The sequence below is a fragment of the Lates calcarifer genome, linkage group LG12 (genome assembly GCF_001640805.2).
Source record: "Lates calcarifer isolate ASB-BC8 linkage group LG12, TLL_Latcal_v3, whole genome shotgun sequence".
Taxonomy (NCBI): Eukaryota; Metazoa; Chordata; class Actinopteri; family Centropomidae; genus Lates; species Lates calcarifer.
This window is the reverse complement of record NC_066844.1, coordinates 24,577,715-24,596,705: the sequence shown is the minus strand read 5'-3', so window position 1 is coordinate 24,596,705 and position 18,991 is coordinate 24,577,715. Positions and strand designations below refer to the sequence as shown.

Genomic DNA, 18,991 nt, shown 5'->3' with positions numbered 1-18,991 from the left:
ACTCACTGTGTGGTTCCTCCTATTACATATGTGAGCCCTGACATCACCCTTTACTAAACGAAACACGAGTCCCTTTACCTTGATGATGTCACTGCTGGGAAATGTACCGGCAGACAGTTTCTCCAGACACTGTGTGAAAGTTTCAGTGGGACATTTTGCTCAGGGAGTATTCTGAAACGCCTAACTTAATGTGAACTAGACTATAAATAACAGAAATAGTTCAGTGTCATTTTGAATCTTTTCGGTTTGTGGATGTGGTGGTTTCTGTCGTGATTGTCACTGTCTGCTGCTGACTGTGGTGCAACACCTTGTTTCACCGGCCACACCTTTCCACGCCTCCTGACATGCTGTAGTTACAGCTGAGTCAGGATCACAGATATAAGGCAGTCACCAGTGGCTATGGAGTACATTTTCTGCGGGACAGCACGAGTACAGTATCAGACCTCACAGAAACATGGTATGGACAATATTCTTACTGCTTAATGGACTGCTTATACTAATCCTCCTTTACTCCACTCGTACAAGGTAAAGCCATTTATTAATACGTTTATTTTTGCAACTATTGAATTATTAACAAAGTTTCATTTAATATGTTTTATGAGTCTGGAAGTTTGTAAAATACTACAAAGGCATATTTTGCATGTGTTATAAAGTTTTACTATTGTTATTTTAGATAATCAGATATATTATTGAGTAGTATAAGATATACTAGATTATGGCTTCTTTAAAATATTGAAATGACATGACTGATCAAATTGAACACAGAGAACATTAAGTGTCATTTTTAAACCACAATATAAATTAAAATTGTGACTTAAAATGTGGTCTACGTGCAGCATGGCTTTTAAGCTTGAGTGAAAAAGTTCTTTTGTCATGACTTCACATTAACTCTCAACCTGTTGGTTGAGATTCATGACTGATTGAAATGTAGATAAACCAACTCTAACACATTGTTGTAATTTAATGAGTTTCCTTCTACTTCTCAGGCAGAAAAATGAGCCACCTCTGGACAAAGGTTTCATTCCATGGCTGGGGCACGCGCTCGAGTTTGGAAAGGATGCTGCAAAGTTTTTGGCTCGGATGAAAGAAAAACATGGGGATATATTCACAGTAAGTTCTGATAAAGATCGACTGACATTAAAGGAAGCAAGAAGCTGTTTTGCGTTTTATGAAAATAAGAATTTGACTCTCAAATAGAGTAAAAATTCATATATAATGCTTTGTAAGAGAAAGATCTTTTTTTTTGTTTTGCATACAAGAACAAGAAGTCCTTTACTAATCTGAAACTGCAAAAATATGATCTAAAACACACCAAAACAAGGTTTTCACATGACTGCAACAGTATATAAATGTTAAAAGAACATCAGCATTCACGTGTGGTGGTAGCAACTCAATTAGACCCCTATGATACTTTGAAGCCGAATATATCTACTGCAGAGGTGACCACAACTTATTATTTTTCCAGTGTAGAACAATGATTAGAACTGATTAGAACTATTAAACATAGCCTCAAATTAAAACACAGAAAACTAGAGTTTTATTTATTCAGGACAGCTGGTTAAAAAAAAATGCTGAAAACTGAAAACAAAGAATATTTGAACAATCAAACTGATGTCTCTGCAGGTCAGAGTTGCTGGTCATTATGTGACAGTGCTGTTGGATCCAAACTCTTTCGATGCTGTGATAAATGACTCAGTGTTCTTGGACTTCACCCGCACCAGACAGCAGCTCCTAAAAAGGATATTCAGTCTCCAGCTGCCAAGCATCAAGCCCACAGCAGAGAGGAAATGGATGGAACAGTAATTGATGCTTCTTTTAAACCTAGACATCTAATTCTCGACAGAAAAATCAGTTTTAAGCTTGTGTTGCAAATCTCAACATCATTTTTGTTTGGCTTTTTCCTCAGGCATTTTCAAGGTCTCCATCTGTCCAAGCTCAGCAGCTCCATGAATATGCACCTTCAGAACCTGCTGCTGAGTGATAACAAAGGCTGCAGCCCTTCAGAGTGGCAACACGACGGGCTGTTCAGCCTGTGTTACAGCCTGCTTTTCAGGTAACCAACTTGGCAAGATACTGTAAACAACATCAGCATTGATACCATCAAGAATGCTTTTTAATATTGTTGTTTTTCTCAGGGCTGGATATCTCACGCTGTTCGATAGGAAAGACAATGCTGCTGCTGTCTACAAAGAGTTCCGCACGTTTGACAATCTCCTCACCAAGTTGGCTCGCTCCTCACTCAAGCGAGGTAAGCTGCACAACAGTAAAGTAAAACAGTTTTACTTTAAGTTTTTTATCTATGCAGCAAAGCGGGGTATTCATGAATTTATCTCCATTCTCAAACAGGGGAAAGCAAAACAGTCAACTCATCCCGGGAGCGACTGTGGGAGCTGCTGTCTCCAAGCTGGCTGAGCGGAGAGTCACAGTCGAGCACCTGGCAACAGAGCTACCATCACTTCCTGCAGCGGGAGGGGGTGGATGCAGAAATGCAGAAAAGAGCTTTACTCCTGCAACTGTGGACCACACAGGTGAGAGCAGGGTTGTTGTCTCATCGCAAACCATAAACACACACAAGACCACAAAAATGATTCCAAGCTCTCCACACCCAAACTGCATGCCTGAGTTCCACTCCACAGTGCTCAGCCTGCCAAGAATACAGTGACAGTGGATTCCTCTCTGCCAGTTACCTGCCTCAGCTTGTAACTCAGAGTGGAGTTTTGCCAGCTGTGATTGTGTGATTCAGTTTCCATGACACCTTATGATGTTTTGTACTTTAGTAATTGCAGCACGTGTAAGAGAACAGTGTTAGTCAGCTGCAGTTCCTTCCTCTTTTCTCTGCGTCACGCAGTTTCAGAGACTCATACCTGAGAATTTTACTGTCAATCAGGTTTTCTTGCTGCTGCCTTCAAAACAGCTGAAGATGTTATTTAACCAGGATGAGAGGGTAAAGAGGTTGTTAAAGCACAATATATAAAACTCTTCTGGATACTTTGTCCTGTCTAACCTAAGACTTCACTTTAGATTAATCATTAACTGCAACCTCACCCATGAACAGAGCAAGTATGATTTATTTATTTAGTTTCAAGTGGCTACAGTGCTCAAAGTTGCCAGTCTTAACAATGTTGACACAGGTGTGAGGGCAAAATTGTTGTTCTCCAGTCTAGACAAGTCCAGAGCAACATGGTGTCTTTGCTCTGTGCTGCCAGGTGGGGGAGATAGCGAGCTATTTTGTTGTCTTCATGACTGCTGCTCATCTATGCTACATTTTAGTTGCAAAGGCTTTAGCTTTTAACCTGCCAGTCTCACTGGAACACTGATTGTTCCCCCAGTAACACCAGTGTACAGTATTTAAGCAGGGAGAAACCGTGGCCAGGCCACCCACTGCGGGCTTTTTCATCTGCTCTGCTGGTTTAGAGAGGACACCAATCCTCCTGCATGTTTGTTTGTGCGTTATCATGTCTGCTGGGATATTGGAGCGCACACTCTCAGTCTGGGACGGAAACTGGAGCACCACTGCAGAGAATAGAGGGATTAGATGTGAGACTAGTGAGAGGTGCCAGAGTGAATATGGCTTGTACATGTGTTAAAGGCAGACTGAGGTATTGCAGAGTAAAGTACAATTCCAGGATTTTTCTAAAGCCACCTGCAACCTCATCATGAGTCCTGCACCAACTGGAGGTTTCTTTGCTCATTCTATTTGCAAACAATCAATGTTATTGACCAAAATATACTGTAAATAGACTGGAATAGATTTTTTTAGTGGCATTCCTTCTTTAGGACAAATGAGGATTTAATGTGTTGTGGTGCCGGTACACTCTCACTCCCACACATTTATTTGAAAGAATCACTAATGATTTCAAGAAATGAATTTTAAGTAAAATAAAGCAGGTCACTCACTGCCACATCAGTGAGTCTTGCATCCATAGCTTCACCCCAGTATACTACACAGCTGCCAGTGAATCAACTAATACCCAAAGGCAATAGTGTGACATTTTGGGAAACATGCTTATTCAATAGTTGCAGAGAGCTTGATAAGAAGACTCAAACCCTTCACATTCGTACGGTAAATATGTAGCTGAAGACAGCAGTCGGCTAGCTTAGCTTAGTATAATAAGTGAAATCAAGGGGAAATAGCTAGTTTGCCTTCATAAAAAGATAACAAAATCTGGCTACCACCTAATCTAAAATTCACTTATTAACATTCTTTATCTTGCTTGTTTTATCCATGCAAGAAGAAGAATTCAAGTGGTATCAGACCTCTCTTTTAACTCTGAGCAAAATTCTCAAAAACACAATCCACTCCTTTAAAACTCCCCAGCCTGCAGCTGATAGGGTAACAAGACTCTTATTGTCTGAGGCATCAGATCTGGTGATCTTAAGATCTGAAGAGGGCAGAAAGACAATGTGAAGCACCTTTAGTCAATTTTGGGTATTTGCCCCAGCTGTCAATGGAGAGCTGACCTGAGATGTGCAGACGTAAGAAGAACAGCTCCCTTAACTCATAGCAATTACTGTCTGACAGGCTCAGGTGTCTCTCCCAGAGCGGCTGACAGCAGTGTCTACAAAGTGTGGATTGATTCACTGGCTTCTCCTCACATCAGTCATATTCAGACAGCAGCATTACCGGGAACTGAGAGGAAATATTGGTTGATATGTTCCCAAAAGTAAAACAAATCTAAAATATCTCTACATTATATGCATTATACATCAACATATATAAAATATATGCTGACTTTACTGCAGTTTTTCATGCTAGAAGCTTATATAAAGGCCTGAGTGTCTGTTAAGCTGGGTGTTTTCCTTTTCAGTGTAACGCTGGACCTGCTGCCTTTTGGCTCCTTGGCTTCCTGCTCACTCACCCTGAGGCCATGGAGGCTGTTAAATCAGAGATCAGACGCCTTACTCTCCGGGACACTTCCCTACAGCGTCGCCCCATCAACCAGCTGGAAGCACACAGCACACCTGTGTTTGGTACGTAACAGCTGCTAGCTGCCTTTTCTCTGATTCACTTGAGCTCCGCCACCTTGGGGTTTAGCCACTCCAGTGAGATGGAAACAAAGCCTCGTTTAGCTTGTTGGGAAATAATAAGATAAGCGCTGCGTGCAGAAAACAATGACAGTGACAATAAAAGTTATACTTTTGATTCAATTTAATAACGACCACCTCCTTCATATATTCATATCCGTGCAATTGTTTGGTACCTCTCCAAATTATGCCTGAGGGCACGGCTGACTTAACTCATGCTGACAGCCCTCTAACATCATCCACTCTGCTGTCTTCTCCATTCTGCAGATAGCGTTCTGAGCGAGACCCTACGGCTCACCGCCGCTGTAATGATCAACAGAGAGGTGATGCAGGATAAGATCCTGTGCATGGCCGATGGACGGGAGTACCACCTCAGACAGGGGGACAGAGTGTGTCTGTTCCCCTTCCTCAGCCCTCAAATGGACCCAGAGATACACCAAGACCCACAGGTACTTAGGAGTACAAAAACGAATGCAGTACCATTCAATATATATAGCTGTGAACCTCCACTGTGATATTTCAAGCCATACTGTGGTTTTGGAGGCAGGATTATGGAGTATGATTTAAATCATTGACAGAATACGTCCTTGGGGATAAGCTGCTAAATGCCTACAAATTAAACAACTAGGAGCTGACTTGCAAGAGAGCAAGATCAATTCCCAAAGTTCAGGCTTCAATGGTTAGACTTGATAATTGCGTATTATTTTTAACAGACAATATGGAGCGGCACGTGTGTGATTAAGTCTGTTCTCTCATCTTAACAGGTCTTCAAGTATGATCGTTTCTTAAATGAAGATATTACAGTGAAGGATAAATTCTACAAGGATGAAAAAAGATTGAAGTACTACACCATGCCTTGGGGCGCAGGGAGAAACATGTGCATTGGGAAGGAGTTTGCAGTCACAGCCATTAAACAGTGAGTGTAAAAAAAAAAAAAAAAAATCCCCATATCTCTCCACAATGTATCTTAAGTTTCAAAACGATGCGTTCGCGATCAAAGCATTTCCTGCAATTTCATCCCGATTAACCAGACTGGACCAGCAAAATCCATCTCCACATAATATTCCCCCCATTATCATTTCAGTCATGCTTTCATGTTCTCTATCATCATTAGCAACAAGCTGTAATACAGTAATGGCTTATACTCTGTAATGAACTGTATGAAAGAGGCTAAGGGTAATAGAGGATAGTCGGATGGGAGAACCAGTCTATGTCAGACATCATATCCACTTACAGGTTAAAGGTTAAATCCTCATAATCCACAACACACAAAAAGGGGAGCAGGTTAATTAATGCTGATGTGGAGACTTTGGGATTCAGTTATTTTTAGGCATTCACTTGGTTTATTTACTTGATGTGATTTTCTGTCACGTAGTTTCTGGATGTAATGAAACGACATGTTCTCATACTAAAACAAGTCTGGCAAGTCCTGTTTATCAGTGTGTGGTTTGTCACCTGTTTCTAAACTGCTTCGCTGCTTGTCTCTCTAGGTTTGTGTTCTTGCTGTTGACCCATCTTGATGTGGAGCTGTGTGACCCAGAGGCTAAACTGCCAGCAGTTAATCCCAGTCGCTACGGCTTTGGGATGCTCCAGCCAGACGGAGATCTGCAGGTTCGATACCGACTAAAGACGCAGGATGAAATGTGACTTGATAATTTGATTATATGTACAAATTGTTGATTGATAAACCTTTTTGTCACATGCACTGTATCACTATTTATTGTGTGTTGTCTTTACTGAATGCACCTATGTATCATATTTAACTACACCTGTGTGTAATTAATATTTTTTATTAAAAAAGGTAAAAACTAATTCAACTTGACATTTCTCATTTTTATAAACCACAAATGGCCTCAGTACTTTGGGCTAAACCGAGATGAATATTTCTAGGCTTTAGCAAAATGTGGAACACAAAATCACATCAGTGATGGCAGTTACTCTGTATACCAAGGTGACAAGACAAAAAGTACAGGATAATATTGTGCCTTCTGCTTTACAACATTTATTCAACAGCTGTAGTTACCAAATTTTATTTCAGATAGAGATTTTAAATAAGAAATATGTGGGCTTAGAAAGTACAGTGCATTATCACAGGGTAAACCAGCGGTCCCTAACCTTTTTGCCTTGTGACCAATTGGATAAAAGCAAGTTGTGGGGCCTTATAGAGTTTCAGATGTCTGTAGGTTGTCAGCAGTTCCACCCAGAGTGATTTCCTCTTTAATCTTTAAATACTATCTGAAGCATAAAGAGATTAAACTATGCAGCATTTCACAAAAAGGGAAAGATTTAGTCTAAAAACATTTTTCCTCCTCTTTTTTCCCACCTCACTATTCATCTCACAGCATCCCAGATTTCTCTTTTGACCCTTTAGGAGCCCAGTCCCTTGGTTGATACACTGTATAACTGTGCAGCTACCACCAACTATGACAGTCAAATTCTCCTTATGCACTGATGCATCAGTAATGTAATTTAGCACACCTATACATTTCTGCAGAGTGTGACACCTCTAGTATATTTGCTGCTGATAATTCCAGATTTTTACTTGAGTGGGATTTAGAGTGCATGGCTTTTACTTGTAATGGAGTATTTTTACATCAGTGTCTTCGTATTTTGACTTAAGTAAAAGAACCCTCGATACTTCCTTCACCAATACTTGCACAGTGCAGTGGAGGGTAAACCCACCAAGAAGGTTGGTAAAATCGTTTCTCTGAACCTAGAGGCTACTGTCATTGATTTTCGCTCATGTTGTTGGCTCTGTGCCTTTACAGATCATACATCTACCTAACATATTATCATTACATCATGCTGTTTTTAATCTAACACTACACCCCGGCCTAACACTAGTCATATAAAGTCTGTCTTTTTAACGATCTTTCCAAAGCGTCAAGACGCGGTGCTGAAAGAGTTAATCAGATGTGGTAGAGGGGCGCTGAGCTGCTACGGATCCACCTTCGGAGAGATGCGGCGCTTCCTCACACAGCTGACTGGGAACACAGGTAGTCTGTCCGAACGGGGCTCCCGGCTTGGCTTGGCGTACTTGTTGATCTTCGGGACGGAAAACAGTGGTGGGGGCCGATGTGCAGGAGCAGGAAACCGGCGGGTATAGGCGGTAGATCGTGCTGAGGATATCACTCTGCCATGTCGGAGACAGAGGAGGGGGAAATGGATTGGCTTACACCCTGGCAATAGTAAACCAATAACGGCGCCTCCTTTTTAAAAAATTCTACTGCTTCATCTGCGTTTGTTCCAGCGGATTGATTGTTCACAGAGCGGTACGTGTCGGTTTGATTCAGTGCAGGATGACAACAACTCACTACGGTATTTTTCTTTAAGCTTGTTTCCATCTCTGGACTTTGAATCATATGTAACCTGTGAATTGTAATAGATTATCAATGGCACATACAAATACTCTGCGTTTAAACTGCACCAATATGGAGCCTGAATGAATAACATGAGGAATGCTTAACGATGGAGGATTTGCATTCACAACATTGCAGGTTTAGATGATCAAACATCACACTGAGCTTGTTTCCATTCTCAATTTAGCTACGCAGAACAGTGGGCTGCAGTGTGTAGGCTACACAGGAGGAAATGCTGTTTGTTTTTGTGGTTCGTTGAATGCTACATTATTTTCTCGAAGCCCTGACTTAAATAAAACAGGAGGGTGGAGGCTGCTCCAAAATTAACATTTCTTTTTTACTGCTTCCCCGCAGCTTGTTTCTGCATGTCCAAAAGCCGACATAACACTGTCTACATGTTCAATTATACAGTGTCTGTCAGTGTTTCTATTTTGTATGTGCTTTGTAATGTATGTTGACATAATGCTTAAGCCTAATTGTGTCTGTGAAGTGTTAGAAACTTTGTGTGACAGTGATGAACGATTACATCTGCAGGCCTGAGGTGTTGTTGGGTTTCCACGCTCTCATCACAGACATAAACAAAATTTTATGTAAAAAAAAATTCGTATAAAATATGCGGCTTGTGCCACGTTTAGGGTCGTAAATCGTTCACAAAATGTTTGGGCTCTATGTCAGGAGAGGATGTTAGGCTATATATTTTCTTCTCGCAGCCCCCCCATCACCACCATCCACCCAAGGGAGCTCGCCGTGATTCAGGGAGTGAGCAGCGCTTCCTGGTGTTTCAGCACCATTAGACTGGACAGCGCTCACTTTGTACCACAGTCATCACTGTGGTGTCCTGCGTCCCCACCCACAGCACTGCATGGGCGTCAAAATGAGCAAAGATCAACCAAAAGGCTGGGGAGACTACTACATACAGACAAAATGAACAAACAGAATCACATCAGGAGACCAGAACACTTTGTTTTCAGGGGAAATACTTTTTGTCATTAAGGCTAATATTTTATCATTAATTATAACATCATCAACCACCAAAGCTGGATTCAAAACCAGGCAGAGCGCTCAACTTCCTGGGGCCCCCCAGATCTTTAGGGACCCTAAATGCCTCGGATAACATTTCTGTCTACATAATTTGATTTATCACAAATATATGATATGTTAGACATGTGTGGTTGTGGACATGTAGAGGGACTCGATGTCAGAGTCTAGTTTGAAGACCAAAGTTAAAATTGTTTGTATTTGTTGCTCAGTTGCTTCATTTTTTCTGTGTAACTAACACCTCAGGTGAGGTGTTTACACCATCACAAGTAAGGCTGCAACCAGCAATGATTTTAATTATCAACTGGTCTTGATCAGTTTGGTGTTCTATAAAATGATGAAGTGATGAATTTCCGGTTGAAAATATCCACATTTGAAAAGCCATTTTTCCTGTTAGCTTAAATAATTGATGAACTACCAAAATGTTGCTGATTGATTTTCTCTCAAACCACTAATCGATTAATCAACTCATTGTTTCACCTCTGGATCACTGGTCAGTTTCTGGGTGTCTGGGGGAATAATTAAAATACCGTGTTCAGTGAGGGTCAATAGGGTTTTTGCCAAGAGGTTAATCTGACTGTCAGCCACCATATGTCTCCTAAAATGATTCTTTTCAAGTATGTTTTAAAGGGAACTTCATATTTCTATTGATAAAGATATTCGTATTCATATTCAGCAAGGTCCCTTTCCATACATGGCTTAGCTGCAAGATGAGGATTAAAACAAGATGAGGACCTATACTATTAATATGTGTCTTGTTAACCTCCTGAACAGAAATAGCTTATATGATTCTGATTCTGCAGCCGGCTATTAGGTGTGAGTCATCTCAAGAATCTCCATCTGTGGGTGTGTTTATTGTTGGTTCAGCACAGAATTTAAAAAGAATTCAAAGAAGATACTACAATGTGATAACAGCAGAGATAATAATTCAGTTTACCTGTCCTAAATTTCACTACCTTTGAGCCCCCTAAACCAGTTATTTTCAGTTCTGGTCTTCACGACTCGCAGTTCCATGCTGAGTTTCATTCAGAGTGGATTTTAAAGTAGTTTGGGGAAAAGTAGTGGGAAATTATGTTCTTGGAAGCTTCTCTCACTTACTCAATTATCTGAAGGCAGAAAAACATTAAGTCAGGCTTTTCTTCATAGAATAATCTGCCTTTTATTTCTCCTCCCTGACAATGATTTTTAGTTTTGGTCTTAAGGACCCTGCAGTTATTTTAATTTAAGGTTACAAAGTTTTGGTGGGAAATTACGTTCACTAAGATACAGTAACTCCCTGTAGTTTGTCTAACTGATGACTGAACAGTATTAAGTCAGGTGTCTCTCAATATCCCTTAATAGGTGTGAGTCATCTGAAGAATTTTAATCTGACAATATGTTTATTGTTGCAGGAGAGAAATTAAAAAAGAAAAGACTTTAAGGGAAATGATGCTACAGATGCTGCAACAGCAGTAACTGATGGTGAAATATCCTGAAATAATAATATGCTGTAAAGACCTGTCTATCATTTTGCTGCCGTGAAGCCCTTTATACCACTGATTTTAAATTCTAGTCTCCAGGTTCCTGCAGTCACTTGCTGGTTTTCAATCTATCCATCAACTCAGTGGACAGCATGGTCGGACTAGGACTGGAAAATACTCCTTGAAAACCAGTGGCTTTCAACTTTTTTGGTTTGTGGCCACTTATCACACTTTATCATCTTTGTGTGGACATGAGCTGTAAGCAGTGATTGTCCCCACAACACGCAGCGACTGAGATATTTTGTTTTTTTGAATTGGTTCATTTTTTATAGGCCTTAAGAAAAAGAAAAAAATAAGCATTGGATGAGTCAGAAAACACACGCATAAAAACTCTCTCATAAATCATCTTGTGACTCAACAGATGTATTTTAGGGCCCTTGTGGTGTCCTTCCCTCCAGGCTGGAAACCCCTGCCATGGCAGGCCATAAGCTATTATCACCATATTAGTTCACAGTCTGATGACCTCTGTATGCACCATGAGATCTTGGCCTAATCCTAAAATACTAATTATGCCTTCTTGTTTTATGATTCCTTTAGATACCGTAATGAAAGAAATCAGGAACTGTAGTCCATAGCCCTGGATGTTTGCCTGCTCACACAACATAAAGTCATCATGGAGAAATCCTTGGCAGAGTTAAATAAAGCTGGCTCCCGTTCAACGTCATCATTGCCACCTGAACCAGTGGACATCATTCGCAGCAAGTCATGTTTCCGCAGAGTCAGGCTGAATGTTGGGGGTCTCCCACATGAAGTCTTGTGGCGAACGTTAGATAGGCTACCACGAACACGTTTGGGAAAGTTAAGAGATTGCAACACCCATGAAACTCTGATGGAGGTGTGTGATGACTACAACCTCGAGGAGAATGAGTACTTCTTTGACCGACATCCGGGGGCGTTTACGTCAATTCTGAACTTCTACCGCACGGGCAAGCTGCACATGATGGAAGAAATGTGTGCCCTGTCGTTCAGTCAAGAACTCGACTACTGGGGCATCGACGAGATCTACCTGGAGTCGTGTTGCCAGGCGAGGTACCACCAGAAAAAGGAGCAAATGAACGAGGAGCTCAAAAGAGAGGCAGACAATTTAAAAGACAGAGAGGGAGAAGAATTTGACAACACTTGCTGTGCTGAGAAACGAAAGAAACTTTGGGACCTCTTGGAAAAGCCCAGCTCATCTGTTGCAGCAAAGGTAACTGTCATTGGACGTTAGGTGAAAGAGATGAATTTGTGATTGGTAAACACATACAAAGTTTACTTTTTTCCATTTTTTTAGCAGCATGACTCTATTGATGGCAGGGTGGGTTTGTCAGTCTCTTGGTCAGTTGGTCCATCGTTTTGGCCCAGACTCAAATATCTCAACAGTTATTGGATGAGTTGCTATGAAAACTGGAACGGATGTTCCTGGTGCCAAGAAGTTGAAACTCACTGATTCTGGTGATCCCCTGACATTTCATTTAGCACCACCTTGAGGTTGAAAACTTTTGGATGAATCGCCATGAAAATTGGCACAGACCTTCCCATGGTCCCCTTAGGACAAATTCTAATCACACTGATAACTAAATAAATAATTATTATACCTGTTCCCATCACAACACATTAGCACTTTAATTATGAGCAAATTAGCATGCTGATATTAGCATTTATCTCAGTACAGCTTAATAGAGATGCAAGTGAAGTCTTTTGAAATGAACTAACATGTCATGTTGTCGTGACAGTTTTTAGACCATTTAATCGTATTATTAGAATCATCATTAGAATCAAAGTCCATTAGCTCATTTTGAAAATATGTTCTTTGTTGAATAATGGTCATACAAACCAAAACATCTTCAAACAAACAGATGTTCAAATGCACACACACATCCATGCTTACACTTTGTCTGACCTTATGCATTGGTCATGCACAATTACATCACTGCAATACCTCTCAGCTGCCCTCACTTACAACACGAAATACATATTGGACTCTTGAAGTGATTTCTTTGAAATTTTCCCTGCATTCTGTCAGTTGTTTGTTTGTGACAACCCCACCCTTCATCATCCTGAGCCAATTGAATCTGAGATATTCTGTAGGAGTCTGGAATATTAAATTATATTTTTGTACACATAAATAACCCGTCAGAAATGATTTAGGATTGTTTGAATCAATCAGATAAATCAGTGCTTGGGAGGTTTTTGATCAATAGAAGATTGTTGTGACATGTCAAGTCAATGAACTAGTGGAGCAAGAGAGAAATGTAGGAACCCAAAAAAGGTTAGTTAGTGTGGACTGTAGCTCATGATTAAGTCAGTTATTGGTAAGAAAACACTCAGACCGTACTGCTGAAGCACCTTATTAGCAAGGAATTTAGTAAAAAAGAAAGGTGACAGCACAGCAGCTGCTAGAATTTAAAGCCCGTGTGGTTGTGTGTTAATTTTATGCACTCTTTGGTTGAATGATGATGGAACCCTGCAATTTGTTTGCAACAGCCATGTGTTGGATGCCCCTGATCATAGTTAGATATTGAAGTCCTCACTCTACTGCACATTATTTCCTTATCTGAAGGCCACATTTTCCGACTGCTATCAGCTGTGCTCACCTTTAGTCAGTGCACAAAGACAGAGTTGGCCCTCATTTGGCCTTTCGGAGAGCCACACCTGCAACTGCAACCTGGGAGACCACAACAGTGTTAAACATGAGCAGCCTTTGATCACACCCTTCTTGGTTAGATTGGAGGGATCAAAGAGGAAGCTGTCTTTTTCCAACCCTTTTTGTTTTTTTTTTTAAGGGAGCACCGTGCCTTGTTTGGCTTGCAGCAATGAGGAATGGGAAATGAAACTATTAGCAGTTTGTGCTAGCTGATGCTGTCATGGTGAAGATTTGTGAGAACTGTCAGCGCTACCCCACAAACAGACTGAGACGAGCGCTCTGAGTCTGTCAGTGAAATGTCTTCTTCATAGGAATCAAAGAGATGTAAAATCAATGCTTATTGTGTTAGAGCTAAGACAGTGCTGTAGCCTACAAAAAGGAGATGACCACTCTGAGTCGACCATACGTTGATGTATCCATTATCACACTTTCATATCTGCAATTTATCAAAAATATCACTTGAGAACAGTTTTCAAATTGCTTAACCAAGATGGGTGCTCCTCACTTTGAATAATGACACAGCAAAGTGCTTATGCATATTGTTTCCTGCTGATCTATAGCTCTCAATAGCCACTCATTGACGAGTGGGTGCAGTGCTTACCATTAAAATAAATGTTCATCATCTCTTTGGTTGGCATCATTACAGTATAAACCTATGGCGAAGGATAGCATGCCAGAGAAAAGAGCAACCTCAACACAGTAAGAAGTAGAGTTTATCAATTCCTAATTAGCTTAAAAGGGCAATGTGAAACCACAGACCAAACTACTAAAAGCAGTGATAGAGGTTGATGTATTGTTTTCGTCATTTTTTAATAGGCTGGAACAAACTGTGGGCTTGTCGAGCGGTCCAGCTTCGACCACAGACTGTCCCTGTGTTAGCTCATCAGCTGTGCTCTCCTATCCTCGGCCAGAGAAGGAAATGTATGTGTAAAAGCCCATAAGCAGATGGTGAATGGCAGAGACAAGCACAAAACAAATGGTTACCAAGCAACAAAAGTACAATTTTATCATCATTGAAGGAGTGGGTACTGAACATTAGAGTAGGTTTATTTGTGTTTCTGTGAGTGTGTGTGTATAATCGCAGTCCTGCTTGGTTCCTGCATTTTAAAGTCCACAGTTATAGAGCGACAAAAGAAAGCAGAGTTGTAGCGGTAACATCTGTCAAGGTTCTTGGAGAAAAAGCCAGTGTTGCTGCCTGTGTTCTTTCTGTCCTGTCGTCCTTCCTGTCTTTCTTTTCCCTCACTGGCTCATATCTCTGTTTACTTCCGCCCCTTCTTCAGGCTCCTCCACTATACCTCAGACTAAATGTCAGGGAAATGTCACATTAATTATTCTCCGGGAGACTTCGGGCCCAATTTGAAGCTTCCCTCTCTCTGTTTACAATCTTTCTAAGCCACAGCATTGTCTGTCTTACGCTCAAATCAAATTTGAGTCACCATAAAATAAGATTGTGTCTGACCGCTGGCAAAGCAGTGCCTAACTGTCAGATTGGCGCCAAGGAAAAGCCTTTTCACCTGCAGAAACATTTATGTAACATCATCTTAGATTTCAATGGTTTCTGTCATTTATAATACCACAGCTATCAGATACTGCCAGATTAGAAGCAAGCAAACAATCCTTCCTTAAGCTCTCACTTATAGACAAAGCATTTGTTTAAAAAGTAGAGATGTAATTATTAGGCTGTTTCAGTATAAGATTTACAATTTTGAGCACAATTTATCTGGAAATAAAAAAATAAATTTAACTCAATTTTAGGGGTCAAAATATTTTCCTCTCCCCAGACATCAGTTACTGAAGGACTCCACCAGGCATGACTGTAAATAATCACATTTGAGACCATTTTCCATTTCACCATTTTGAAGATTCTGCTTGATGCTCGGTGGACAAATGGAATCTAATATCAACATGGGTTTGGCTTCACACAATTTACAGAGGAAACCAAAGCCGAACATGAATGTTGCTGTCACTGTTTGTCCTCCGTGCGTCCAGAAATGGAGAATTACCACTTCCCTCTCTGTCAGCGGGTATTGTGCGTCAGATGGCAGGCAACAAATTCCAATTATGCTCCTCTCATGTCACACTTAAGATGACATATAAATGTGGTTTGGCTATATTCCTACTCATAAATCAGTCTGCAGCAGAATCCAAGACATGGAGCTACCAGACTAGAATCTGTCACTATTTCTGACAGCCGGAAAGTCACAGCCAGTCAAATAGATGATGATATATAGGAAGTCATATAAAAACAAGGCTAGAATGCTGTATCCCAGTTGGGGCTTGATCATCTAGAATCTGCATTTCTACCCTCAATATATCTCCCGAAAAAGGGCACGTGTCCTATAGTAAAGGGTCCCACAGGTTGGAACATTCAGGCAGTCCTCATCAACATTTATTTTATCCTTGGAAGGCTAGTTGCCCTCACCTGGGAAAGAGACACAGGTTTGGTTTTGCCTTGGTATGAAGATCCAGCACTAAATTGTTTTAAATAGTTTTGAGATGGCCCTTGTCAGTTTCATCAGTGATCTTCTTTTGGAGATAGTCTTCATTTTAGAATTCAGTGCTGCTTTGAACACGGCTCATCACACTGATTTCCCACATCCTCTACAAACTTGGGTAGGTCTTAAAGGTACAGTTTTAAACTCATTAGGTTCTCTATAACAGAACCTTCTCTTTTTGTAAATAGGTTTATTTATGGTGCTCACCTAGGGTCCATTCTAGGGGCACTGTTGTTTTCAGTTTACATTCTTCCCCTCAGTCAAGTGACATAAAGCCATGATGTTCCCTTGCTATGCAGATGACATACCATTAGGTATGTTACACTGCAATCCAACAGCTCTAGCCACGTAACTAATTCTTCACAACATGCTTAATGACATCAAATGCTAGATGTCCCAAAACATCTTAAAACTTGATGGTGATGAATTTCAGCAGCAAGCTAGTAGCTCTCTAATCCCACAAAGTCCCTGCAGAACAACTGCAGAGCACACTGATGAATAATTTAACCCCTTTGTCAAATTTGTTCTTACCATCCAACATTTAAGTTGGTGGAGATGGTGCTTGCATCATTGCTGAGGGCGCTACTGCTTGATTGTGAACATCATAGCTACAGTATGAGCCAGTGAAGAATCTACAGGATGTATGTTTTTGTGTACCTGTGTCAGTCCTCCTGTCCTATATGTTACAAAGACCACAGAGAAAGAGAGCCGTGATACAGCGAGTATCAAGTATCTCTTTTAAGTCTCTGGCAGGAAGCTGCAGAGTGACCATGTGATACTGGAGTCAGAAATTTGTGCTTGATAGCGGATTAAGGGGAAATAACATATCAGGGTTTCTCAGGTTGTTTGTCCATGTTGTCTGGGTTTGTGTGGTGCACAGATATAAGATGCATGGGATCATGTACACTCAGCGACTGAGTGCCTCAACGATTGCTTTCATGCCAGTTGCTCTCTCTGCCTGTCACACTGTCTCCCCGTCAACAGCGGTGCCTCTGAGTGGTTGTGTCTCTTCTAACTTGCCCTTAAGTCAGATTCAAATGCAGCTATAAAAACTCTACTGCAACCTCTGAAGGTTAAAGTGATATAAACTCAACATCTCCAACCTTATTTAGTCCATATTTCTGTTTTAGCTACAGTGCACTTAATGAATAGATTTATGGGCAGGGGAGGGCTAAGGGAATTGATTAACAGCTCTGACCTATGACCGATTTTCACTATCAAGAGACCACAAGCAAATACACATACTCTAACACACACCTATATTTGTATAGTACACAGATTCTAATGTAGAACATTGTCCCTTGAGTTCATAATGGATTCTCATGACAAAGTTAAATGTTTAAATATAACTCACTGTCTCTACTTCCTCTTTCTATAACAATCCTCTTAAATACACACACATAAAACACACAGTCAGCTAGCCTACTCAGACAGACTGAAAGCCTCAGGAGATTAAGGCTGACATTCAGTGTAAAATGTTCCCTAGATTAATGTAATTAATGGTATTTCATACATTACTAATATATTTGTCAAAATGTATTAATGAAGAATTGTGACGGTAAAATAACGAACAGAGCCAGAGAACCTGTACGTTCAAAGGCTAGAAGGAACCAAGCTGCTGGTTTTAGACTCATAACACTTTGCAACAAAACTGAAAAGACCACATTTTTGGATTTGTTTTGATCTATAAGTTTTTCCCCCCTAACTTTTGGCCAGATGGATGGTGGCACACTGAGGATTTGTGTAACTGCTGAGCAATTATGATCATGATCTTATAATGCAGAAAAATGGCTCCCTCCCTTATCCTGTGTCCTCATTGCCAAACTCATTTGCATATCACTGCCAAACAGTTTGGAGTACCAAAAAAATATCTGTTTAGGCCTCCAGAAGATGTTTCTCCTCACATATGGTGAAGACTGAATCAACTTAGTGAGAGAGGAAGTAAAAGAATATATATTTTTGACAATGGTCAGAGTGGAAACCAAGTTATTTTGGTTGAACTGACTGGCAACTACATGTGATGATTTTCAATATTAAGATATTGATTATTGCAGCTTTAAGGCTATATATATATTGTATGATTTTACATTCATCCACTTGCATTAACCCAGATCTTGCTGAAAGCTCCAGCAGTGTGCACTGGTCAATTGTTATGTCCTCAAAACCTGGTTTTTGTGGTAGTGACAGCAAGAATCACAGATGAAATCATGACTTCTCATTTTACATACTTTTGCCTCTTAGGACAAATGCAATCTTTTTAAACAAGAAACTCTCAGTAGCATGCAGATGTCCACTAAGGCCTGATAATCCCCCAACTTAGCTATTACAGACACAGTAAACAGTCTGCTTGGTAGATTATACAATATTAGCAGAAGTTTGGCCTGATGGTAACAGTGTGGGAAAGGTGATGGGATTCTCACTATCACTGGGTTCACAAGCATTTTGCTGCGGTCAAGACACACACTCATTAGAACAATTGAATATTTGGGCTGATGCAAGTGAGGGAAGGTCACAGGGGTTTTCATAATCTATATTTCTTCATTTGAGGGGCATGAATGTTCATGGCAAATTTCATGCTGATTCAGTCACATGTAAACAAACAAACAAATGAGGTGATTATATAACCTCCATGGCAGTGGTGATTATCATTTGATGTGTTAGGGGTATATTATCTGATGAAACGTGACTGATTATCATATAACCAAGAAAGACCAAAGAGGATCACCAAGATAATTAGGTACACTATCTCATCACTTTTTGTTTTATCAAAATATTTTGCATAATTGGTTGATGTTTGAGAGTTTGAGACTATTCAGTAGCTGTTTTAACCCTGTGCTGCATATTTTAATGCTCATTCACTGTTAACGTGCAGAAGTCTGATTCTCTAGTGGTTGAGTCGTGTTTGTGAGCATTGTACAAGTCATGTCA

At 40.5% G+C, this 18,991-nt stretch overlaps 2 protein-coding genes across 2 annotated transcripts in view; both read left to right on the top strand.

The window, feature by feature from the left end:
• Positions 1-365: 365 nt before the first annotated feature.
• Positions 366-6,837, top strand: ptgis (prostaglandin I2 (prostacyclin) synthase). Its single transcript, XM_018686518.2, has 10 exons — positions 366-525; positions 987-1,110; positions 1,624-1,799; positions 1,907-2,053; positions 2,136-2,248; positions 2,347-2,528; positions 4,809-4,971; positions 5,293-5,474; positions 5,790-5,941; positions 6,516-6,837. Exons 1-10 carry the CDS (start codon positions 455-457, stop codon positions 6,670-6,672), a joined length of 1,467 nt encoding a protein of 488 aa, XP_018542034.1. The 5' UTR covers positions 366-454; the 3' UTR covers positions 6,673-6,837.
• Positions 6,838-7,979: 1,142 nt separating this feature from the next.
• kcnb1 (potassium voltage-gated channel, Shab-related subfamily, member 1) overlaps positions 7,980-18,991 on the top strand; it is a 32,094-nt gene continuing 21,082 nt past the window's right edge. Inside the window, exons 1-2 of the mRNA XM_018686541.2 lie at positions 7,980-8,297; positions 11,480-12,131. Of these exons, the coding sequence (XP_018542057.1) occupies positions 11,556-12,131 (576 nt within the window). The 5' untranslated portion in view covers positions 7,980-8,297; positions 11,480-11,555. The remainder of the gene's footprint in view (positions 8,298-11,479; positions 12,132-18,991) is intronic.